The sequence below is a fragment of the Pieris napi genome, chromosome 1, assembly GCF_905475465.1.
Source record: "Pieris napi chromosome 1, ilPieNapi1.2, whole genome shotgun sequence".
NCBI classification, from domain to species: Eukaryota; Metazoa; Arthropoda; class Insecta; order Lepidoptera; family Pieridae; genus Pieris; species Pieris napi.
This window is the reverse complement of record NC_062234.1, coordinates 9751712-9778476: the sequence shown is the minus strand read 5'-3', so window position 1 is coordinate 9778476 and position 26765 is coordinate 9751712. Positions and strand designations below refer to the sequence as shown.

Sequence of the window (26765 nt, the reverse complement as noted above, 5' to 3'; positions counted from 1 at the left end):
ATGCCAGATATGGCAAACTTTTTTCTGACTTTGTTTCACTTAAATTGATAATACCGATAAGGCTACTGTACGATAAAGTGGTTCTTTATAAGGTTCTTAATATCTACCGAATAAAGCGCTTTATACTTAAGTGACAGACATGAGCCTGGAACGGCAAATAAAAGAATCTTTCAGTAGTTGTTGGACTATCAACTTTGTTACAGAAGAAAATTCCACCGAAGGTATGGAAAATGGAAGGCAGGCAAAAATACTAGAAGAGGCTAAGGCCCACCAAATTGATTGACTAAAGTCATTAAGTATATACTATTGAACTAGGTATATTAGCCAATTTTTGGTACAAATATCAAAGAATATTACATAAGTTATTATACAATTCTCGTACATGTGATTGAATACGTACTTTAAATTCTGTATCGAGGGGCGCTAAATTTTAGTCAATCCATTAAAAAGAAACAATACAACATTCGATTGTAATTCTGTTCTCGTTAAGCTATAAACTTTATAAAGAACAAGTTGTTGCTTCGTAATGGTAATCCAACTTTATGTTGAGAATTATAAGTAGTCTGTTTGAATAAATCATTTTTATTTACAGCATACGCTCAAAACAGATTGAATATCACATAATTCACAGTGTATATCCAAATAATTTGCTTTTCGATGAAGAGTTGAGGAAATTATTGACCGGCATGGTAACACAAATATTTTAACATCGCGATATTGTAAACAATGAATTTCAACAACTTAAATAAGTCTGTTTATAAATCTGTTTGATATAGTTTTGTTTTTATAGTACATTTAGAATTTTGATCAGAATTACAATATAGTTTGATTAGAATAAGAAATCAGAACATTTTTAACAATTTTCTTTATTGTGAAACAGCTAGGATTTTCCTTCGTAGACTAAAAAAATGGTGGCATTTAAAACGAAAAGGAATTAATAAATGTAAATAATCCAATAAGGAAAATAGCCTTACGTGATTAGATAAGTGAAGTCTGTTATAGCACAAGTACACCCTCATGTCAACTATCAAGCTAACAAGTAACAACCTATTACCAAAGAACTATTAGTTCTCAAGTAGTTCACCTAAATTTCTATTTCTCACGCCATCCACACGATTCTAGCCTTCGTAACGAAATACAAAAATTACAACGATACATTGTTCAATATAATTAATCGAAAATGGCTGGTCCGCATGATAATTTCAGCTTTATGGCAGAACTACTGAACCGATTTTAATGTTAGTTGAAGGACAAGGGATGGTATTTTCCTGTATTACGAAAGGATGTGTATTAAAACCGCAAGTGCGGTAAATTTATAAATTTTATTTTTTTACCATTTTTTATTTATTTTTTTGGTACAGATCAACTTTACAAGATAATAAAATCTTGCTTGCTTCTTGTCATTAGCGATCATTATATAATAGAATTATAGGACCCATCTGTGTCAACACCAAGATTAAAATCATTTCAGCGGTTTGAAATTCTAAACACAAGAAAAATAATCTAATCAAATTGCGTGTATTAAACTGACGGTACAAAGTACATTATATAGTGTGTAATATTTTGGATAACTGAGTGGTTTATTTCGATTACTCTCCTATTTTACACTCTGGAAACATTGACGACCTCAATCTCTTGGAGAATATCCAAATTCTTTAAGTGATGCTTGATATTTTAAACAATGTACTAGTAAAAAATAACAATAATCTAGAAATAAGTGTAACTCCAGGAGGGCGCGGTAGGAGAAAATTTGTCATAAGGCAAGTAAATAAATACGACAGAAAATATTTCACATTCTTTAAGAATCGGTAACAATTTCAAGAAATGCATTACGTAATGCGAACGGTCTAATTATAAATTCATAATATTTTACTAATAATATAATTGAATAAAAAAGTAAAGAAAAGTACAACATAGTTTCAGTAGCCAGACTTTTTTAGAAATCTTCATACGCAATTGTCATAAAAGAAATTATAACAATATAAGTAGGTACGACTACAGAATTGACAAAAATCTTTTTTTACATAAGATCATTTACATACCAAGTGATAATACCGAGAATAGATTAGAAAGCTAAAAGGCGATCGAGAGGCGTATGTTTCCTTCTCAGTGGCGCGTAACGGCCTGAGGCGAAGGCCTAGCGTATGGAGGACGCGGGTCGAGCTCGGATGGCACTCAACACTCGGCAGTAGCACGCCGCGCGCGCCGCTCTCCTCCCGCGCCTGCGCCCTCGCGCCTCCGTCCTCTCAAACATTCGTGTTCTATAAAGCCGAGACTCCGCTCGTACTCGGACGCAGTAACGGCTTAACCACGTAACGATAATAATCGTTACGAACTTGTATATAAAGTTAAGTGATACTATGGCAGACCAAGACTGGGGATACACGGGTGAAAACGGTGAATATCATTTGTTTATAAGTTGCTGATAACTTTGTTGATATTCACTAAAACCGGTTTGTTTACATCCCATAAGCACGTGACTGATTCGCTTGTTAAGTTGGCTGATAGATATTAAAAATCCGTGGCGCTAATTACGAACTAATACTATTTTATAATAGTTTTTTAATATGATTTATTAGTCATCGCAGAGGTATAAATAATTTTATAATTTTCAAGCGGATTGTTGAGAATTTGTCTTTGATAAGGATAATAATAATTTAAATATTCAAGCTTATTTCTGACTTCGTAAAATCTCAGTATTGTGAAATAAATATTTAAATATAATGCTTATTCACGTTACTGACAAAATAAATTACCACATTTTAACATGGCATTTACACTTTTACTAAAACATAACTAAATCCTTATCACGATTGAATTAACGAATTTTACATCTGTATCAAACTTTATCTTAATTACCCTTCATCTTAAATAGCATTTAAATACATATAAACCGAAAATTATTTGTCATGACATTGAAAGTGTCGCGAGGCCTTGTTGGCAATGTGAGTGCCCATGGGCATCGGTATCATTTGACAGAGGTGAGCCTCCTTCCAGTTCGCCCTCGTGCATTTTTTTGTACTCTTTTTATTTACATACAATATTAAAGCATAACCCAAGTGTCTAATTAATCATACTTTCATTATGTAAATAAAACATAACGTATTAACATTTGTCATCTATGTTAATATCTATTATCTACCTACATACTGGTAGTGTTTTGAATGTAAGTTGGTATTTTTATATGCATACCACAAAGAAATTCATTATTATGGTTTTGAAAAATGTTTAATCTTTTACAGTAAACAGTATACACTATAGACAACTTGGTATTATACTTAATATAAGATGACGTGGAATGTCAAATCATAATTAGTCTTTGTCTACTAGAAAGACTCCCCGTAAAATATGATAATAGGGAACTATCGTTTCGGAGGTAAAGGTAATCTCTAAAGTTCTGAAAAAATTACCCATAAACGAAAATTAAAACGTTACATTACCCCTTATAACAATTAAGATTAAATTCCTAAAATTGCAGACAATGTCAGTAAGCAATAATAATTGTAATAAAAATTAAAGAAAATGTATACTCATATTTCCTGAAGCCAATTGCAAATTGGGTGTAACAATTATGTTTATAAAACAAAGTTTTAAATACAAGTAATTAAGATAAATAAACTTAAATAAAAGCGATAAAGGTTATCATCAAAACAGATTCAATTTGACCTTAATGGCGGTCAAGAAAGTAGATACCTAAATTTAATAATATATTTGTTACCGAAGCCTGTAATTACTTTCATATCGTTCAACATAAACGTAACACACATTTTTCAAATTGGTGAATAAATAGATGCATCAAGAAAGCTGTGTTTTTAGTTCTAAAAGCGAATCGAATAAATTGTCTGAAAATTATGAGGTGAAACTCACTTCTGAATAATTCGTCTTTTTGTGGCCAATGTAGCCATTAGTGGATGCTGGCCTAAATTCCAGAAAAAAAAACAACATGAAAACTTCCTTAATAATTTCATGAATTATATATAACAATACTATTATTACAAGTATGATGTTGAATGTGAATATGTACCAAGCTCGGATATCGGATTCAAAATCTTGTAAAGGAACAGCAAGTTATTATTAGCATATACCCACTGTTTATTCAATATCTCTAGTAAGAGATAATATAGGAAATAATTGGATAAATATAGCAAATGCACAAGTACAGATGTGCCTATACCTCATTCCCGATAAAAAGGCCACTTTGAAATTATCACATTCTTATAAGATTAAAATAGTTATTGATAGTTTCGCAAAAATAATAACTACGTCGAAAGCTAAAACTTATTCCAAGGAAATTAATGTCATAATTCCCATAACGTTAGTTGCAATTTTATAATGAAATTTTAATATGAATGCTTTTAAATAAACTATAAAAATCATTGAAAATATTATATTTCTGGTTCTGTATTTTTACACTAACCAATTATTCACGAAAAGAGTTAATACTGGCTATCACGTTCACCTGAAATATTCTTAAGATTGTTTTAATTCGGGTTATTTAATTTCCAACAAAAATATAACTTCAGTTTTGCAACTACGACGTTAAACATGTATTTCTCTTATTGGGTCAATCAAAATGGAAAGCAGAGTAAGTAAAACATATTGCATAATATAAAGTTAAAATTTCATATACCAAACAGACCCACTTATTGTGGTTGGTGTATAACAGCAATAAACGAGAAACAAAATGACACTGTAATTGGTAGCGATAAGATGTCGATATGTACAACGTCAACCCATCATCTTGACATCCGTTACTACTCTGAAATTACGTATTATTTGTTGTGTAGGAAAATTAAGTTTAAGGATAGTAAAACAACATTTTTAGTCGAAAATATGGCCAATATTGTTTAATTAAAAAGCAAATATTTAAAAGACCAAAAAACCAAAAAAGTTACCATACATTATATTTTTTTATAATCTATGGTAACTAAATATAAACATAATTAATGTTTTATGTATTCTGAGCAAAGTGAACACGGGAAATGAGTTTTTGGTCGCAAGTAATAAAGCAGAATTTTATTATATAGAAAATCATCTGACGCAGCTTTTTTTTTGATTTGACAGAAATTGATGCTTTATTGGTTTAACGAAATTTAGTTAAGAGTAATTGCTGAAAAATTTGCTAAAAAGCTTAAAAAAACCTACGAAAGGAATGTTTATCGCAAGTATTTAAGTATGTGCATTATAAATGAATTATCTTTTATCAGTCTTTAAGATATAACTGTATTCAGAATGTTTGTAAGATAAAATTTCGAAGTAACGCCTTACGCCTCGTGCCACCGAAGGAGAGCACGATTGTGCGGAGCTTAGGTGAAAAATGGTGTTCAATTATTGAATACTACCCTCAAACATAAATCAAAGTATTTAAATTACCATGTTTATTGTTAAATTGACCAAGAGTAATTAATATCACACGAATACAACAATCGTATGAAGTAGAAAAACAAAGAATATAATAATCAATGTTTTATTCAATTCAAACTTTGAACTATATGTCAAGAATAAGATATAAAATAGTAAATATTACCTATCTCTGTTTAAATAAAATTAGGTATCTATTTATTTAAATACTACACAGCAATAAAGTCAATCCATGACCACTGTCATCGTGTGGGCGTCTCCTCAAAACATTTAAAGCATATGTAGACACAAAAGTATATTTTTGTCAACTCCACAATATTATAAATGTTTATAGCTAAGGTTAAAACTGTGCTACCTTCATTATATTTCATACCATGAATTATATTATAATTTATAAAATAGAGAGATAAAATCGTAGAATCTATAGTTTCAAGACGGGACGATGACAGATAAACTCTTTTACTAAAATCTTATTTGACTTATACTTTGTATTATTATTTGTTGGTTGAACGCGCTAAGCTTAGGGACTAGATTATATTAGCTAGGGTTCAAATTGTAACTATTTTGTGTTGTGTTGGGTAGTCATTTCAACGAGGACGCGTGGTGTTACGCTACGACCAAATTTATGAGGGAAAAACCCCGGGATACAGCCAGTTGTATATTCGTTACATAACGACTTACAAATTACCTACTAATTCGTTACGATTAGTTAACAATCTATCTTATGCAGGAGGTATTACAACACACGCAATTGTTTATAATTAAACATCACAAGCCAATCATTAGGACTTAGGAAGACTGAATAGCGAGCTAAGTATTAAATTATCAGAACTAAAATATAAATTGTAAATCGCGCACATTGTTTTCCTTTTACCTCATTGTTGGATAATAAACGCCGAGTTATTATTTTGCGGTACGTTGACTAGTTTCCTGCAACATTTGTCTGTAGGATATTATTTATTCGACTGAATAATACAAATCGTTCGTTTAATCAAAAAGGTTTACTTTACACATTGGAATAAAATGTTTTATTTGGAAATAAGAAAAATATGTCTTGACGCAAGTACGTAAATAAATATAACTTGTATATCATTTGAATGACGATTTAATCTACATAGACGATTAAAAAGAACAATAGGTTATTCATTTATTTAAATGGAAATATTTTTAGATAATATATTTAGTATAATACAAAATAAATATGTATTTTGATTTTTACGAATTCATTTAATTTTAAATAAATTATAATATAAATATCAACCGTATGTTATTGAGTGACGAATCACCTTCTCCAATAATAATGTAGGTAAACAGTTCCAAATACATATTGTTATGTTAAATTTTATACATTACATATGTATTTAATTTCACTTCACCTTAAGGTATCGTATTTTGCTTTGTTATCTAAATGACTGGGCAACAAATATAAAGCATTACGTAGTGAATCTTTTTCGAAGAACTCTGTGTTAAGTTAGAGCGGATCCATGTGCGTGAATCCCATGAGCTCCAATACAACTATTTATATACTACGAATTGGTTAATTTTCTTATCACAATAGATTTTACTGAGTGAATAATTACGGGTGAACGTAGGTTCACTTAAGATGTAAGACAGATCGTAACAGTTGGTCGCAGTGACCTCGAAGTTTACGTTTCAGTGCGGAAATGAAGGTTAATCGTTTAGTCACAATTAATATATTCTCTCGGAATCAAAAAAAAACCAATAAATTTATCGATGAGGAAGTAGCACAAACTAAACGAAACGAGTGTGTGCGCTGCGATTGATAACTTTTATTTGTATATTTATTAATTATTTACATTAAACAAACAGTAAAAATATTACTCTGTATTCAAGAAAATCTTTTCATCATCATCATCAGTAATCTAAAAAAATATTATCCCTTTTTCCTAACTAAATAGAAATTTATATAAAGTCCACTAGTAAGTATAAAAACTGTAATACAATCACAATTTGGGATTGATTGTTATTTTTAACATGACTGGCACTTACTGAGTTTATGAGATCAAGTATTTTTGTCTTAATAGTTATGACTTCTCAAGCGGAAATAATAAATCTCGTAACGCTTAAATAATAATTGAATGTCATCAATGCCGTTTCCTAACTAACGTAGACCCAATATTGGTTTTGGCAACGCGAAAGCCTTTTAATGATTTAATTATTACCTATTTCCATGATCTCTGAAAATGCTAGCATTGGCTAAACTGGTTGCCATATTAAGTACAAGGGCAATGGTAAAAATTGGACACAGTGTGCTATGTTTTTCTGATTTTTATTGTAATTGTACACGTACTAGAATAGTGTTAGCCTTGTGGGCGCGTGATTCTCAAGCCAGAAATCGTGTGTTCGAGCCCGGCTGTGCTACTGCGTACTACTCATATAGTAGACCTAAAGTAAAGGAAACAGGTACACAAATACGGAGCAAGACCAAAGGTTGGGCCACTGGGGTTTTCTGGTCCTATTTTAATAATTTTAAATGGTTTCCACCGACTATAATATTTGCAGATCAAACATAGTTAAAGAGAACTTATATTTTTTGATTATAGGTCCCGTAACATGGCTTGAAAAGTTCCCAGAAGCAAGGGGTGCAAGACAAAGCCCCGTAGACATAGTGACATCTAGATCTAGTAACAGCGGTAGTGTTCCACCTCTTACTTTCCGGTACTCCGTCCATCATCCACGATCTATCGTCAATCCTGGTTATTGTTGGCGAGTTGATGAAAATGGATACAATTCAGGTAATACTAGTAACAGCATCTATATACGAACTATCATCTTATAAACCCGAAAAAACTGAACTTTACAGCAGAGTTTTATAAAACGATTCAAACTTGCTTTACAACGTTACCATTGACTGTTTAGTTCCTTGTTATCTATCTAACCCTTCCTTACATTTTTGAAACCATTATGTACTCGCTACTTCTATGCTTACTACTTCTCCATAACGACAATGTTATTCTTTACTCGCATAATTTACGCGTTATTAAAACATTTACCTTATCGAATATTCAATGAAAATGTTCATACGCTCTATATTCTGTTGTCTTAAAATAATGTGAACCAAATATTTTATGGAACGTTTTCCTTATGGGATAGTGCTTCGCTCGTAAAAATTCATAACCTACCTAATTTCATTTTTTTTGCAACATACAATGTATTGAGGTGTACCTCAAAAAGCAATAACACCATGGTAACTAAGAAATGCTCCAATAATACAGGAACAGATATTCCTAGTTAAAATGTACCAAAGTAGATTATTAAGCGAAATGTTTTTAAAAATAAATACAAGTTCATGTTTAATCAATTTTACATAATCTAACCTAACCTTTGCATCATGTATTTTACATAAAAAAATAGTTACCAAATACAATTTACAAATAACAGGTAGCATTTAATGCGATTAAAGGTATAAGGGAAATACCTTACACATCGTTTCCAATAAATTGCCTCCTAAGGACAGTAAGCAGTTTCGTCAAATTGCATCGATACGGAAGAATTCTCCCAATCTACATCTATGACGCATCTACATCCCATTAATGTAATAGATTATTTATTTCCCTTCCTAGCCCTACTTACATATTTTAATAATAGATTGTACCAGCCTCAATTCAACGAACAAGTCACTGATGTCGACGAAAATAACATTTATGTACGTAATGTAGTTAAATTCAAACCCTTTTATTGCGGAGTATAAACGTAATGTTTCAAAGTACTTATTTGTTTAAAATATTGTTTTTTTTAATATCGTATGTCTTATGAATAATATATTGTAACGGTAGTAATATATATAAGATATAAACAAAGTTATACATAAGATACATACATATATAAGCGACTTCAATAATGGTCTAAAAATTTATTTTCTCTACGTTTATATTTGATCAACTTCTACAATGACAACGGGTTTTAAAATACCTAGCTATAGGAAGTACCTCGTGGCTAATTAAATTTTAATAAATTACAGAACTCAGAGGTGGACCACTAGGCTCTGACGTCTATAAACTTCAACAATGGCATTGCCATTGGGGTGCCAAAAACGGGGAGGGATCAGAACATACAGTAGACGGAAGATCATTCTCAGGGGAACTCCACCTGGTTCATTGGAATACTAGTAAATACAACAGCTTTGTTGAGGCCGCTGGACAAGCAGATGGACTTGCAGTTCTTGGGGTATTCATAATGGTAAGTTTCACAAAATAGTGTCGGGTTTTATTATTTATATATTTTATTTGGGAATTATTTTTATATTTTAATCCAATAAAAAGAAGAAAAAAGATTAATAATTCGATATAACTACTTTCACACCGTATTGTCCTTATACCTAGTACATTTTTAAATTAAATTTTAAATTTATATAACGAACGCTTCACGTGGTATATATAATTCTAAACCATTAAAATTATATTCAGCAAAAAGTCTCTCGCTGTTTAATCTAATATAAAAGTTTTAATTAACTAACTTTTATTTTTTTATAATCCTATAGATATGAAAAATCTATAGGTTCGTTTTGTAGGAAATATTTTGGTGTAAGTATGTTTTTTTTAATAGCAGTTAGACACAAGTTATGACATTGCCAATGCACTTCATTACTTATGTAAGTCATAAAGCAGACATTTCCACTGCATCCTGGCTGCAGTCAGATCAAATGATGATGATTGAGAGCATCCGTTATATGCATTCAATTGGAGCGCGTGATATTAACCCATTCAACTCTTTAAATACCGAAATGAATGTTGTACACTCTCTCGACTTCCGAATGCTACTTTCACTTCAAGCAAGTGCTTGATAATTATTTTGAATGCTAAAATAGATTTGCGACAACGTAATTTTGAATTAGGCTATAAAAACTGGCTGCGAATATCCTCTGTCGTTACTTATGGAGTTTTAGATCATTTTCGATGGAGATAATATTATACTTAAGCGTCAAAAATCAAAATGTATAGGAATTGTCAAAGAAAAATGAACACGGCCGTATATATACTTTGTACTCTATATTATTACACGTCAAAGATTTTAATGTCTAGGATATTCTAAACAGTTTTAATATTCTTTACTAGTTAAATTACATCGTAATTAATAATCTTATACATCTGAAAGTACACTTTTTTGTTATAAATACACTTTTAAATCGTTAAACGGTTTCCTAAATTTTTTGTACACGAAGAATACAAAATAAATGTTATATATATTTATTAATATGTACAATGTTTCTGGGTTATTTAAACACTTCAAAAGCTTATACCAAAACAACTTCACCTACTTTCTTTGCAAACAATTTACTCAGCTTGTAAGCTGATAGAGCAGTCAGTGTCCGAATATCCAAAATACATTCTCTAACATACCAACAACATAAGGTTAGGATTTGTGAACATTAATGTTGCATTATAAATTATGTAACCTAAGTATACAAGAAGCCATGCAACTCAATCCTTTTACCGCGTCAAGTTCATAGTTACATAGTGATATCAGTGTCTATTCTCATACAAAGATAACTAGATCTAATTATGCATTGCAGTACAGATTAATATTATAAAATTGTGGTGGGAGGATGGTGTACTGTTCCTCCAACCTAAAAGAAGGATCCAACCACTAAATACCACTGCCTGGCCGGCCCGAAGGCCCCGAAGCTAAGGTCGCGAAATTGTGCATATCTTTATCTTTCGGAATAACTTAGCGCGTTCCAGGGTATGACGTCATCGCCCTGATTGTAGCCGCAGAATATAGGTGTCACTAAAAACAAATGCTTACTTGAAAATAATAATTTAAATTTGAACCGACTTTACCAAGTACACCTTTAGTTTATACCATAAATTATTGACAGTGGTTTTGTAAAAACCTATGATTAATCAATCAAACGGTAAAAACCTGTCTCCTATTCTATATACTCTTAGGTGATTATTTAAATAGTACTTTTTAACCCTTATTTAAATTGAAAAACATTTATTTGAAATATAACAACTTACTATCGAAATAACCTTTTATTCGACATTCTTTCATTTCATAAGTAACGTAAAGTACGAACCCCTATTCTTCATTTGATCTTCATTTTATTGATGTCCGCAAAGAGAGAATGGTTACATCAACGCTGAATATTATGAAAGTCGCACATAAGCACAGTAGTAAATGACGTAACGTCGTAGAGTTATTTCCAATTTGTCTCAATTAAAGTACATTAATTTAAAAAAATCAGCACGACCATACAGCATTTGTTGCATTAGAAAAAAACTATTTCGGCAGGTTCTACATCGAATTTTTTATGGGTTAAATTTACATGCAATGTGTTTTGGCTTTAGTTATAATTTGAGTGAGACAACAGCGTGATATTAGAGATTAAAGAATATAAATTATCGCTCTCTACAAGCAACGATTAAATAGAGCCTAGTACTATGCTATACACAGCCGTTACAAGTTTTAAATATATTGCTATTGTACTTTCAGGTTGGTTCAAAACATGAAGAATTGGACAAGGTCGTCCGACTTCTGCCATACATTCAACATAAGGGTGACAAAGTAACAATGTCGGAGGCCTTGGACCCGGCCAACCTGCTGCCCAGAGGTAGTGGCTATTGGACATACCCTGGCTCTCTAACAACACCACCGTGCACAGAATCAGTCACATGGATATTATTTAAACAACCCGTAGAAGTTTCAGCTGAACAGGTAACTAGAATATCTTTTATTATCTATGGATAGATATAAAACTTTTATTCATATTCTCTGTTATTTTTGTTTGTTTGATTTACAACTCTGAGTTGGAATGATGGAGGCTAAAAAATAAATAAATAAAATATGTTTATTATGGAACATAAGATATGAAGTGGCTATGATTATAAAAGCGGATTTATATAGCCAGGTAATCAAATCACTTGAAACTAATAAATCATTCTTGTTTTTCAGCTGGCATTAATGCGTAAACTCCGCTGTGGTGAAGCTTCATGTGGTGAAGAAGCAATGGAATTGCTCCACAACTACAGGCCAACACTTCCACTTGGTAACCGTGATATTCGTGACATTCGTGATTATGGAGGACATTAAACAATAACAATAATTTCCCTTGTGCCTTTGGATAACGTTAGCAGCTACACAGTAAGATACTGTAAATGTGTTTTAGGAATCCCTTCCTAGTACCTACATCATTGACATCAGCGAAATTAACGCTCCCGTAAGAAATACATTGGTGTGTATAAAGATATCCAATAAATGCGGTAACATTAATATCTCCTTATATATGGATGATCTGCCAGATCTTATAGCGCAGGTCGCGGCTTGAAGTTAATAAAAAACTGAATATGGACGGAAAATGTATAATTTCGTTTACTAACATAGTATATTAAGCTTAATTGTATAAAGGCCAAGTTTGGATAAATAATTTTTTATTGTTTTCAAAGTAGATATAAATAAGACTTAATAAATTGATAATACTATAGCAAGATGCTAAGTTATTGTTACTCGTAGTGTCATAGAGTTTTTTCAAATGTTTACTAATGTCATCTTGTAAGTAAGCGTTTTAAAATGTATACGTTTAAGATCTGTTTAGATTGTTAGTTATTTATTATGAAGTATAAACATTATATAAGACCTTAAGTACAGAGGTACAAAGTACCGCATCGCAAAAGCAGCTATGGTTTTTATAAAATACGGGTTGAAATATAGGTACCTACCTACCGTCTTTTGGGGCCTTAATAAATAATAATAAATGTGCCTTAATAACTATACAAATGGTTCATATTAATAATTGTACAGAATAATACATTATTCTGCTATATTACTAGATATTTAGTATGCAAGTTTTAGTCAGGGTCGTAATTTGTTATTTTAGATTAGTAACGTCAGCGTGCATTTTTATTAAGCTTAAGTAATTTGTAAGTATTACATTTGCAAGATGTGAATGCAATAATTAACTATGTTTAATTTTTATTGGTAAAAATATTCTATTTTAAAGGCTTATATTTGGTCCAGTTCTGTAAGAATTGTGCCACCGAATTAAAACTAATAAAACTCATCTATCCAAGATCTTATTTATGGTTTTAATTTTCACCCTGTTGAATTAAGATATCGTATCTAAATGGTAAGTTAATACGTCTACTGAGCCGGGGCCCGGGACTATACCGATATTTGTGTTTGAAGTATTTTAAAAATATCTGGCAAAATTGACGTTGTATTTTAGAGCAATAAAACGCTTGCGGACTGCGATAAAAATCGCAATACCTACAATGACTGGCTTTTCGACAGTCGTCGCCCCTGGTCACCTCCCACCACGTACCGAAAAATGTTTTTTGGACAGTGTCAATTTCGATAACATTCACTTTTTTAATAATAAAACGTCAGCGACTAAAGTCCTTTTGCTTTCCCTTAAGGATAAATGAATATCATCATCATCAAATAAAAATAAGTAATAGGTAAATAATAAACAATGTTCTACTTTAAAATCGAAACATGTGTAAACCCTTGGATTAAAATAGTCAAAGTGGATATGAAAACATACTTGGCATTTTGCATATTTTTGTTGATAGGCACCATTCATGGCAGATAATGTGGTATTGATTAAGATATAATTGTATTTTGTTCCTTATATTCACAATGTAGACCAGTGCAGATAGCCTTTAAAATAAATAAAAAGTGAAAAAAATTACAGTAGGATGAAACCAATTAGAAAAGGAGGGGAATATGATCAAAATAAAAGGAAAAATAAATTACGGTCGATCTGAGGTCGGGAAGGGGTAGGGGGGGAGTTTTAAGGGTAAAAAACGGTTTATCTCGATTTCCGGCAAAACTAAAAGTCCTATCGAAGAAAGTTAAATGGCAAAGTTGTAGGCAATAAAAAGATCTACAACTTTTGTATTTGCAGATTTTTCACATAACCTCAAAATTTAGGTGAAAAATTCAAAAAACCAACTTTTTGGTTTTTTATTTCTATCTTTTACAAAAAATTATTTTTTTAAACTAAATTTGGTGAAAACTTACCTTATTATGTCCCAAATATACTGTAATTTATTTGATTAAAAATATTTATTTTTTCACCTTATTTTGAATTAATATCGAAAAAACACCCTAATTTTCAATCGAAAATTCTGACGTCAAAATTTCAGCTTTTTTCAAAAAGTTGATGTGCTTTCAGTGCGTTGAAATCTCTACTTTCCTATGGTAAAAAAATATTTATATATTACCATAGTAAATCTTCTCAGAAAATGCAAAAAATCGTATGCAGTAACGCCCAGACCCGTCATCCCCTTCCCTACTTCTCTATGAAATACGAAAATTTTAGCCCATCTAAAGGCTAAAAATTTTTTTTAGGTCACTCAGGTATATATAAGTTATCTTAAAATAGTAATAAATAGGCATCTAATTATAATTTAAAGAAGATTCATAGAGAAGTAGGGAAGGGGATGACGGGTCTGGGCGTTACTGCATACGATTTTTTGCATTTTCCGAGAAGATTTACTATGGTAATATATATATATTTTTTTACCATAGGAAAGTAGAGATTTCAACGCACTGAAAGCACATCAACTTTTTGAAAAAAGCTGAAATTTTGACGTCAGAATTTTCGATTGAAAATTAGGGTGTTTTTTCGATATTAATTCAAAATAAGGTGAAAAAATAAATATTTTTAATCAAATAAATTACAGTATATTTGGGACATAATAAGGTAAGTCTTCACCAAATTTCGTTTAAAAAAATAAATTTTTGTAAAAGATAGAAATAAAAAACCAAAAAGTTGGTTTTTTGAATTTTTCACATAAATTTTGAGGTTATGTGAAAAATGTGTGAATACAAAAGTTGTAGATCTTTTTATGACCTACAACTTTGCCATTTAGTTCTCTTTGATAGGACTTTTAGTTTTGCCGGAAATCGAGATAAACCGTTTTTTACCCTTAAAACTCCCCCCCCTTCCCTTCCCGACCTCAGATCGACCGTAATTTATTTTTCCTTTCATTTTGATCATATCCCCCTGCTTTTCTAATGGGTTTCATCCTACTGTAATTTTTTTTGGTTTCAAAAATTATCGGCACTGGTCTAATGGCAGTGACGACCGGGGACATATATTATCTATTCATGTTACTTGATTTTGTGTATTTGGCTGTCAAAGTAAAATTTCAACGGAAAAAGATTAAAATTGCAGTATTAAAATTTTTTGTCGATATTTTCAATCCACACTGTCCCGCTAGGTGAGATCCTAGCCTAGCGGGTTAGGCCCCGCTAGGTGAGACCCTAGCCTAGCGGTGGAGGGCCAACGAGGCGACCAGCAGTCACAGCAGCGGTTCCTGCCCTGGTGTTGTCAGTACCCGCGGTGGCGATGATGATGAGATGGCGATCTGGTGGCCTGTGGTACCACTGCCGATGTTTTGGAGGTGGGGATACTGAGAGGCATTCACTCGATAGAACATCCCCTTTAAGAGCCGTGCGACGAACTTGTCGACACACACCATCCGCAGATCTCACGCTATGTTGGCGGTCCTCACGTCCACTACGCACTGTAAGGTTGTGTTTCGTACGGCGCAGACCCCCAAATAGGTGATCGGTCTTCCACGGCACGTCGATCCAGGATGCGTAGGGGTGATGGTGGCCTACCTTGGCCGAAGGCGATCGCCTGAGTGTTGGTCGGGTTCATGGTGTCTCCACTTGTTTAACCACTCTGGCAGGAGGTCCAGAGTACGTTGTACCTTCGCAGCAGCGTGCATGGTGCTGAGCGCTTTAGCCACGTATGCCGTGACAGTGGTCTCCACCTCTGCCACGCACGCAGTGATGTCGCGGGGTTCGGCGATAATACTTCTCTACTACTTTAATTGATGTAATTGCTCCCCATCTAGCTATAATTTTCAACAATTGTATTAAAAGTAGCGAGTGTCCCGATCTAATGAAACATAGTAAAGTTATTCCTTTATTTAAAGCAGGTAGTATGTCCGACCCCAGTAACTTTAGACCAATTTCCGTACTACCTACTTGTAGTAAAATATTTGAAAAAATTATATTAAATCAACTGGTAAGTCATTTTAACGTAAACAAATTATTACATAATAATCAGTTCGGTTTTACCAAGGGTCGCTCGACAGCCGATGCCGGTGTTGAGTTATATAGATATATAGTTAAGGCTTGGGAGGAGTCGCATGACGCTTTAGGTGTTTTCTGCGACTTATCCAAAGCATTTGATTGTGTCCAACACGAGACCTTAATCGGGAAACTCCGCCACTATGGCATCAAGAATACCGCACTGAATCTTCTGACTTCCTATTTACACGGAAGAACTCAGAAGGTTGAAGTGAATGGTAAGAGGTCCTCTGGGTCGGCAGTAGATATGGGGGTACCACAGGGCTCAATTCTTGGCCCTTTCCTCTTTCTTGTTTATATAAATGATCTACCTTTCATGGTAGAGAGAAAACATCAGATAGTTTGGTTTGCTGATGACACGTCCTTGATTTTTAAAATCAAACGACAAATAACAAATTTTGACGATGTGAACAATGCTCTGTCTTCGATTGTCCATTGGTTTAGTATGAATAACCTTCTACTTAATGCAAAAAAGACAAAATGCATTAAGTTTTGTGCAAAAAATGCAAGGGTTATGGATACTAGGCCAATTATAAACGGTGAGGAATTGAATCTGGATGATACAACTGTATTTCTCGGAATCACCATGGATTCAAAACTTCAGTGGTCCCCTCATATTAACGGATTGGCGAAGAGACTTAGTTCTGCAGCCTACGCGGTAAAAAAAATTCGCTCACTAACTGATGTCGATACAGCTAGACTTGTTTATTTTAGTTACTTTCATAGCTTAATGACTTATGGCTTATTATTATGGGGTCATGCTGCTGATGTCGAAACTATTTTCATCCTGCAGAAGAGGGCTATTCGTGCAATCTATAATTTAAAATGTAGGGAATCTCTTAGAGATAAATTCAAGGAAATTAATATACTTACCTTTCCCTCGCAATATATTTATGAAAATATTATGTATGTATACAAAAATAGTGATAAGTTTACTAGAATAGAACATACGCACAATGTTAATACACGGAACAAACGCAGGCTGCAATTTCCCCGTACTAGACTATCTAAAGTTAGTAATTCTTTTTTGGGGAAAGGGATACTCTTCTTTAATAAAATCCCAGAGGCTCTTTTATCACTGCCTTTCAATAAATTTAAGAAATGTATTAAAGAAAAGCTGTGTAAAAAGGCTTACTATAAAGTCAACGATTATCTAGTTGATAAAAGGGCCTGGGACTAGTGCTAGACAGGCTACTTCTAATTAATTTGCGATATTTGTTTTAAATAAGTGTTGTTTGATGATTTGCTGTTTTAAAAGAGTACCGAGAGTTTTTTTCGCTGGCTTTTTCTCTCGGCCTACACCCTCTGTCTTCTTTGCCGATGAGTAGGGATGCCTTCAAATTTAATGACGTGGAATAAGTGATACATGTATCTTATGTTCCATAATAAACATATTTTATTTTATTTTTATTTTATTTTTGACAGTGCTTTTATACTACGAGAAAATCCCATTCCATACAGTGCCATAATAATTCATCGGAAAGTAACTTCTTAGTCTTAAATTTAAAACCGTTGTTTATATAGTAAAAGATTTATTATTATTCGTTTTCTACTCATGTTCTATTAGCAGTTGTTTGTTTTGTGTAAATATTGATGACAGAGTCTGCTTAGTCGAGTTGTATGAAAATTTGTCGACACGAACTGTCATTTTCATTCAAATTTAGTTTTCTACTTTCTACATACACTACTGTTAAGACATCTTCTTGACTAGCCCCGTATTCTTGTCTGACAATTTTCAACCTTTGCTCAACTAAAGAATCTGACAGTGTCCAGTGATGTCAAATTTAAATTTAAAAATATTGTTCTAACGTCTAACCGTAATCACAAGGTTAAATGTTTACGTTCCCTTAAATTGTGTTTTAAACTTAATCTGAATACATTTACGTGTGGTGGTACTTTGTATATCTAAAATTGCACTTCAGTTGCAATAAGGTTTTAATGAGAATTAGATATAAGTATACAAGAAGAACACTGAAAGTTTAAGAGTAATTCGGAAAAATGAAAGTTCTTCAGAAGAAAATCCAATTATCGAAAGACATTAATCAATTAAAGGGTCATTTGCTATATCCTAAAGTCGTAATAATTGAAAATGCTAAAACAATTATAGTCATTGATCTGCAAATCGAAGAACTATTATCTTCAAACAACACTTACACATTTTGTCATGAAATAGTCCAACACATATTTGATGGCTATTTTCTTTGGGTGGCACTTAAGTCATTGGAAGTATTTGTTATAAATTTAAATAAAAATTCCATGTTGAAATTGATTGTCAATAATTTTGCTAATTATAAAATCTGCGGATTTGAGAGTGATGAAAGTAAGTTAATACTTATAAGCGCAAGTGGCGAGAGGCTATTAAATCCTTGTACTAAAGAGGAGTTATGTGCAAAATTTGATAATAATGCAGAAGAAATAACAGTTTCCCTTCAGAAAGTATCCCCTCCTTATAAATTTAAACCTCTCCAGAAATTTTATGAGAATGGCTTGCATATATCTGTCCAAAATATGAATTTATCATTAAAATGTCCTGTGACTGGAATTGTGGAAAAATTGTCAACAAACAAAGATTTAGAATTTATTGTTTCATGGGATGACGCTGCTGTTTTTTCGACTAAACAAGAAATGTGGATGATAGATTTGACACATTTTAATAAACTGGTAAATTTTGAGAAAGTTGAATCTCATTATATCCCTTTGGGTTCATATGATAATATTTTTTATTATCTTACTTGGGATACAGAAGTAAGTAAATTTTTAAATTCTCTATATTTCTAAAGACTAATAGTTATGGTAATCAGTATACAGTTTAGTTGTATCTCAGAGCATGCATGTGCATGTGTGTGATGTTTATAATGTTGTTTTACAACTTAGATAAGCTAGTATTAAAAAAAAATGCTAGTTTTCTACTTCCTTCAGCATATATCTATATCATATATATATCTATATTAGGGATAAATGTTGAATTATTAACTGGATTACAGCAGATGGTGGAGATTAATGATAAGCTATTACTATTATCTATATTATTGGCAAACATCTAAAATATGATCAATTATGTTTAGCTAACTTTCCTGAAGCAAAATATGTAACTAACATTGCTTAGATGCAACATTAAATAATCCACAATGGTAGATTAGCAAATCATCTAAAGAATGGTGCAACTTACCTATGAAATTTAATACTGACTTAATTATAACAGTTGGAGAAGCATAGGGTATTGAATTGGTTTTTTAATTTCTTCATTTTTTATTGAAGTCTTTATGAAGTATCTTATTAATGTGTTAATTATTTATTAACTAATCTGAGTATGGTTGTATGTTATTGTTTAATGCTAATAACAATAAAATATAATATTAATAAGAATTTTAATATGCTTATTACAAACTTTTTAGGTTCAAATATTTTCCACAACTTTGAAGTATAATGAGAATCCACAATTGAAGACATCTACAATACCTATGCAAATATCACAAGAAACTTTGAAGGCACAATTGAAGTCTTTAATACAGGAGGTAATTGCTGCAGATACAAAGAATGTTTCAGTTCAGTTACAAAACTTATTCAATAATATTCAGGATTCTTTATTTTTAATTGAAATGGCTGCTAAGTTATGTAAACATAACATTTTATATAAATCAATTTTATGCTCCATTCAAAAAAAGATTTTCTTAACGGAGGATATCGCTGTGACAAATGCATTCCATGACTTAATGATAAAGTTAGATCTACTTGAGTACATTTATTTTAGACGCATAACACATTACATTGATATGGATTTATTTAGAATGAATATCATAGAGATGTGTGAATTGTTTGTTTCAAAGTCAGATTTAGATTTAGCTTCTATTTGTTGGTTGAAATATTCAAAATTAAGTAAAACTACTACTGATGATGACATTATGAAAATCTTAAATGCTATCCCTGTAAACATAAAATTAGGAGCACTTGTAATATGGCTTCGTAATTTTATACCAACCTTATTAGATGAAAATCCATTTAATGTAGATCTTATTGCTAAGTGGACGTCTGAAAGGATATTTAGTTTAGAACAATCAACATTTTGGCCTAAAATTGGTTTAAAATATTTAGAAGCCATTTTAGAAGTTTTTGAATCATCTCAAAAAACTATAACAATAAGACCTATTTCAATTGATGATCTTGATATCCTAAAAGATCACATAAAATATATAATTGAATTGAAGGAAAAATACAAAATTAATATGTTAATTACTGAAATAACTTCTCAAAGTCCAACGGAAGTAGCCCTTATTATGTTAAGACGATGTTATACTGAAGACTTAGAGCACCTACTAAAAGATAATTTAACATCATATGCTAATAGATATCAATTTGACTTAGATTTAACAATATGCTCTTTCATTGAGATGCAAGCTGCAAGCAGTGGAGGCAGTGTAGATGGACAAAGACTGGAAATTTTACTTAATTCAATTCACTCACTTTCAAATAGATTAGAATGCTTTTTACAAGTTTTAAAATTTTTGGATGTACCTTGGGATCCCAAAATTGAAGAAATTGCTAAATCTGTTGCTTCTCTAGCTTTTACTGATTTTACTCTTACTGAATCAGATAGAATTCTAGCTCAAGGAATATATGAAGAATTAAAGGATGCTAAATTTAAGGTGATTCTAAAAAAGTATAACTTACCTCTGCATTCTTTTGACTGCAATAGTTTGATTCATAAAATAGTTAGTGCCCCTTCTATTGAGTTAAATGATTTACAAACGGTAACTAACTACGTATCGCCACATACAAGGCATTATGCAAATGGTTTGTATATAAATAGATGTCTTAAAGAATGTGAAACTAAAGTTGCTTTAGATTTCTTCAGGTCGTTACCAAAACATGACCAAAAAATTTTGATTAAAAGTATAGTTATTAAATATGAACATATAATTTCCGGTCCATCCAACAAATTATTAGAAAGAAATTATTTAGATTTTATTAAGGGGTCAAACTGTCAAGATGTATTACAAATAAATGCCTTTGAAAAAATGTATCACTTGAAAAATACATACGATATTAGATCAGAATTAAATGATTTATGTGACGAAGAATTTTATGAAATGAAGTTAGAATTTCTTAAGAAAATTGATAACTCTGGCCGAAGTCGGTATTTTGAACGTTTTACAACACTAGATTTCTTAAATTCACAACATTCAAAATTAGAAGCTTTCTTGCACAAAACTTCTGCTAACGAAAGAGTTAGAATCATTGTTAAACAGTTGATTTGCATTGGAGAGAATAAAAGTAATGAGAGAGAAATTTTGAATCAATTTAAGGACGGAGAAAATGTTGAACTGTTATTGTTGTCTCAAAGTGTTTTGTCGGATTTAATTTCGGATTGTCCTGAAGAGTACATTCATGTATTATGTAAAATATTATCGATGTTAAATGCGATTATCAATACAAGTACAATTCTTAAAAACCTATCGGTTACATGGAAATTTAATTATATATTCTTACCTATGTCTTCTAATGCGGCATTAAATAACTTAGTAGACTTTTACGTTAATCATGAAGAAGCCAATGTGGTCTACGATGGAAATGATTTCATTTCATTACGTATAATCGCACATTCATTTTTAGAAACGTTGATTTCCGAAAGACATTTTAGTGAAAATTTATTAAGAATTACCGAAAATGTTGCCCAAAAATTATTAAATAAAGTACTTGCATCTCAGGAACTAGATCAAGTTATATTGACTGCACTTTTACTTGTTATTTATAAAAGTCCTGATTTTGTTGGTGACAAAATGTACATTTTAGAATTATTGCAAGGTCGATCTGAAAAGTATTCGCCATCAATAATGTACTATTTGTCATCTCCAGCAATTCGACATACGTTTGGACTAGAAACTGTAATACCAAGTGCATTGACGTACCCTCCGCAGTATATATTACAGTCTAAGTTCAACATTTATCTTGGTGATATTGCCCTTCCCGATTATAGAGAAGAGACATGGGATGTCAAAATGTTATTATTTTACATTTTGCGGCAACAACCCGATACTTCCTTCGAACGTCTAACCGAACTATGTCACACTTTAAACGTTTGTATTAACGACGGATTATCATTATTATTGATTTCCTTCTTGATTAATTGGAATTTGCAGTACAAAACTTCTATAAATGACATAGGATGTCGAGACATTAACTTGGAAAACGACGAAGATCGTTTAATTTCGAAATGCTTAACGATTTGGCAAAATATTGAAAACAAAGATTTTTTGAAGGATGTTCTTAAAGATTTTTGGAAAAATGGTGAAGTAGTTATTCATGGTTGTGTAATATCTATAAATCCATATTATTACGAAGTTTTATTGTGTATTTACTACCTTTTGGTTTCATCTTTTTCAGACAGTAAATACTTAAACGAATATTTTATTTTAAACTTTCTGAAAGAATATCAAAGACAGGGCACACCAAAGCAGTATGAATTTGAAGCTTTTTCAGTTAAAGGGCTCTTTCCAGAAATTGGACACTATAGACTACCTTTTCACTTATTTATACGTGACGATATGTGGTTGAATTTAAAGTCTGAAATAACATTGGCGACATATGAACGCTGGCTTCCAGTAGTAGGCAATTTATCACTTGATGCTGACACACAGACAGCTAAAGATATGATTTGTAGTAATGCAGTCAAACAAACTATGACCAATAGAAGACCTAACAATACAACAGAAACTGATACAAAAGATGATATATGGAAATTGACGTCATACGAAGAACCATTACTTCGTGCGGCACATCGTTGTGTAAGGCACATAGCAAATATGGAATGGGCTGGAGCATGTCTATTTTATGTCTTGCAAGGTTGTGCCAGAGGAGCCGACCAAGTAGCAGCCGCTCAACTTTGTTATCAGTTTTCGCAGCGCTGGGCCGCTGTACAACCTGGTAATCGCGCAGTCCGTCAAATGGAACGCCTTCATTCTACTTTATCTACCCGACATGTTTTACATAAAATAGACTGGGCTTGTGAAGAATTTATTAGGCTGACGTCTGAGCCCTCACAACTAATCCATGCTTTATATCTTCATCCCAACTTTGTTGAAAAAATAGGCCGTCATAATATCAACAGAGCAGCAAATGAAATAGCAGATAAAAACGGCATTAATATTAATTCAATCCGAATTCAAATTTTGGAAAATCTTCTTGACAAGAACAAAGACAAACAAAGTCCGAGTCTTAATAACATCGAACTTATTACAGCTAAATACATATTAAAAGTTACATGTCCCAAGATGGGAGCCATTTACTTATCTCGCATCGCTATAGATGATGAAAACGATCATAATAAAATAAAAAAACTAAGAGCTTTACAATGTCTAATGAGTGTCGTAGATCAAGAGATTGCAGTAAAAGTTGCAAATAAAGACCATCAAAACCTCTGGCCAACATTACTTGAGCTTTTGTATACGGTCCACTTTGAAAGAATTGATATGCCTTGGTTAGTCAGTTCTTTCAAAAAAGATAAAATAAATGCTATAAGTCAGTTGACTCAAACATCTGGAACTAGTATTGAAGCATTAAAGGTATCAGCTGAACTAGCATACAGATATGGAGACTTAAAAAGTATTCGTGATCTAATACCACTATTGTTGAAGACTTCATTACATGAGGAACTGATTCCATTATTATTGAAAATGTCACACCCTTTAGACAGTTCTATATGTTTGGCTTGGCGTGCAGTTATTTTGTCTCCATTTCAAAAAGCTGACTATCCAATAACAGAGAAGCAAAAGACAAAATGTCTCAAAGCTATTAACTTACTACCATTGTGCCCTGTAATAAAAGATGAAGATTTACTTGAAATATGGAAAAATTGTATCAGGTGTAAATGCCCTGCTTTAGGCTGTTTAATTTTACCTTACATGTCATCTGAAAGTAGAGATAATTTAACAGAAATATCAAGATATGATAAGAGAAATTTAATTATTGGTTTAAAAAATTTGCATGCTGAATCTTATTTAGTATCCAGTGCCATGTGTGTCATTGAAAGTATGACCATAAAGTTAAAAAGATAATTCTTCCTCAATTTAATTATATTTTTGTAACTTCTACAAATATACAACTTTACCAACCGGAATATTTAAAATTATATTATTATACTCACATTATGTATAAACAAAGTACAGTATTTTGTTTTTACGAGAAGTTTATATTATGTCAATACTTAGTACTTCTATATGTAACTTAATAATATGTGAAAAGTAAAATTAAGATAACTGAAAGATTTAAATTTGTATTGTACTGTAGTAAAAATTCCACTTGTATTGTATACAAATTCCACTGCATAACACAAGAACCAAATTTACTTCTACTTAGCGCAAGTTTAAAGTGGATTTTTGTAATTTATGTATAAAGTATTTATAAGAAATAAAATTTTGTATTGTTAAAATATTTTTATTCTTATTTTTACATTATTCCCAAACAGCTTTGTTACATTTAACTTAATAGTTAATTTCGTATATAAGGATTGCATGTGAACTCTAAAGATCGAATATGTGATGCTGCTGGGAGAACCATTTCAAACAGAGGAGCATAAATTCCATGACCACAAGCTAATGTTTTAGGAGTTTCATTTGAATTATTTGGCTTTTGAGCAACTTCTACTATGTCTTCTCTTAAAAATAAAATTAATAAAGTGGATTTGGACTGACCAATTGAAGATAACAAATGTAGTGGTGTTAGTTCTGAAATTGAAAAAAAAAAAGATCATTGACATCTATATTATATCTTAATGTGTTCAAATGTCACATGGTAATGATATATTTTGTAGCATATATCATTATAAGCAAAACTATTAGTAATCTTATTTGGTTTTGTGATAACTCTTGGTTGTAAAAAGTCATTTTATTATAGTGAAGTATAAAGAATATTCTTTGATATTGTTAAAATTTAAATGTAAATATAAAGGAAATTATATAATTATGTGACACTATTGTTGCATTGTTTTATCAAATCTAAAAAATTACCTCCATTTGACAAAGCAGCAGGGTCTGCTCCTGCCGCAAGCAATCTGGCAGCAGCAGCATAATTATTCCATTTACATGCTGAATGTAATGGTGTCCAACCAAGCTCAGTTTTTAAATGAACATTAGCTCCAACACTAAGCAAATATGATATTACATGAATATGGTTGCTATATGATGCTCTATGAAGAGGAGAGTATCCATCTGCATCCTTGGCATGGACTAGACCTGGTTGATTACTTAGAATGTCTTTTATAGTCTCCAAATCACCATTTTCAGCAGCCCATAAAATATGATCTACTGGATTGGCTAAAAGTTAAAAAAGAGTGGATCCTAAGAGCAGATCAGTAATAACAATTCCTCTAAACCTATATGAATGAAAATATAAAATCAAACATCTTTTGATAGTTGCTGCTAACACAACATTATCTAAATTAAATAGGTCTGCTACTTCATCATATAGGCATAAAGGCTAGCTAGTTGTAATTTTTTCTAAGATTACTTTTTGGACTTGAATTCTATTTGTAGGGTGGACAACAAGCAATTTCACTTTTACCATAAAAAAACATTTAACTAATGTTAAAAATAATGATCATTATTGGACATATTCATAGTTATATATAAAGTACATATATATTATTATGTAGTACTATATAGGTTCATTCGTTTCCAGGAAAATTATAAGTTATATTTCATATTAGACTTCTATACACATGAAACTTTTTTACGGAATCAGTTCTTAGTTTTATTATATGATGGGATTGTTTTTTAAACATATTTTACCCTTTGGATTTTTCACAATATCAACACCAACGTCCGCATCATCCCAGCCTGACACAAACATTTCTGAAGTTTCAGGATCCCTTTTATACTTTTCAATTTCTTCTGCTATCTCCTGATAGTCACGAGTTGTAAGAGCTTCTTCTTCAGAATCTGACGACATCTTTGCTACACTTGTTCTATCCTTTTTTGAAATTAAACAGAACAAATATTAAATAAATACCTATCAAATAATATAAATAAACACCCGGCTATCCGAGAGATCTAGTCAACAGCTACTTACCGACTAGCGTGAACCGCTCGCCCGCCGTCATGAACTCTGGTCATGTGACCCAGTATGAGCTAATTTCGATCCCGCATTTTTAGATCGGTCATCGGGACTACTTTCTCTACGTTTAAATGGAAGGTGTTTCCTTTCATTTAAACGTAAAGAAAGTACAAGGATTGTCTACAGGCGAACTTAAAATTTTAACAGATATTTATCAAGTGTCTCTACTGTTATCACAAAAATTATATTTTTGTAATAAATCGGTCTACGACGTTCATCGGCGTCAAAGA

The 26765-nt window shown here is 31.8% G+C and overlaps 3 protein-coding genes across 3 annotated transcripts; 2 read left to right on the top strand and 1 right to left on the bottom strand.

The window, feature by feature from the left end:
- The first annotated feature begins 2197 nt into the window (after positions 1-2197).
- LOC125049728 (carbonic anhydrase 1-like) lies at positions 2198-13397 on the top strand. The gene is made up of 5 exons (XM_047649170.1): positions 2198-2397; positions 7926-8117; positions 9344-9561; positions 11818-12039; positions 12277-13397. Exons 1-5 carry the CDS (start codon positions 2361-2363, stop codon positions 12412-12414), a joined length of 807 nt encoding a protein of 268 aa, XP_047505126.1. The 5' UTR covers positions 2198-2360; the 3' UTR covers positions 12415-13397.
- Positions 13398-18204: 4807 nt separating this feature from the next.
- On the top strand, positions 18205-24856 carry LOC125053574. The gene is made up of 2 exons (XM_047654983.1): positions 18205-19173; positions 19824-24856. The coding sequence occupies exons 1-2, from the start codon at positions 18427-18429 to the stop codon at positions 24477-24479; spliced, it is 5403 nt and encodes a 1800-aa protein (XP_047510939.1). The 5' UTR covers positions 18205-18426; the 3' UTR covers positions 24480-24856.
- LOC125053582 (ankyrin repeat domain-containing protein 49) lies at positions 24843-26488 on the bottom strand. The gene is made up of 3 exons (XM_047654995.1): positions 26211-26488; positions 25431-25736; positions 24843-25148 (listed from the first exon to the last, which is right to left on the bottom strand). The coding sequence occupies exons 1-3, from the start codon at positions 26368-26370 to the stop codon at positions 24913-24915; spliced, it is 702 nt and encodes a 233-aa protein (XP_047510951.1). The 5' UTR covers positions 26371-26488; the 3' UTR covers positions 24843-24912.
- Positions 26489-26765: the final 277 nt, after the last annotated feature.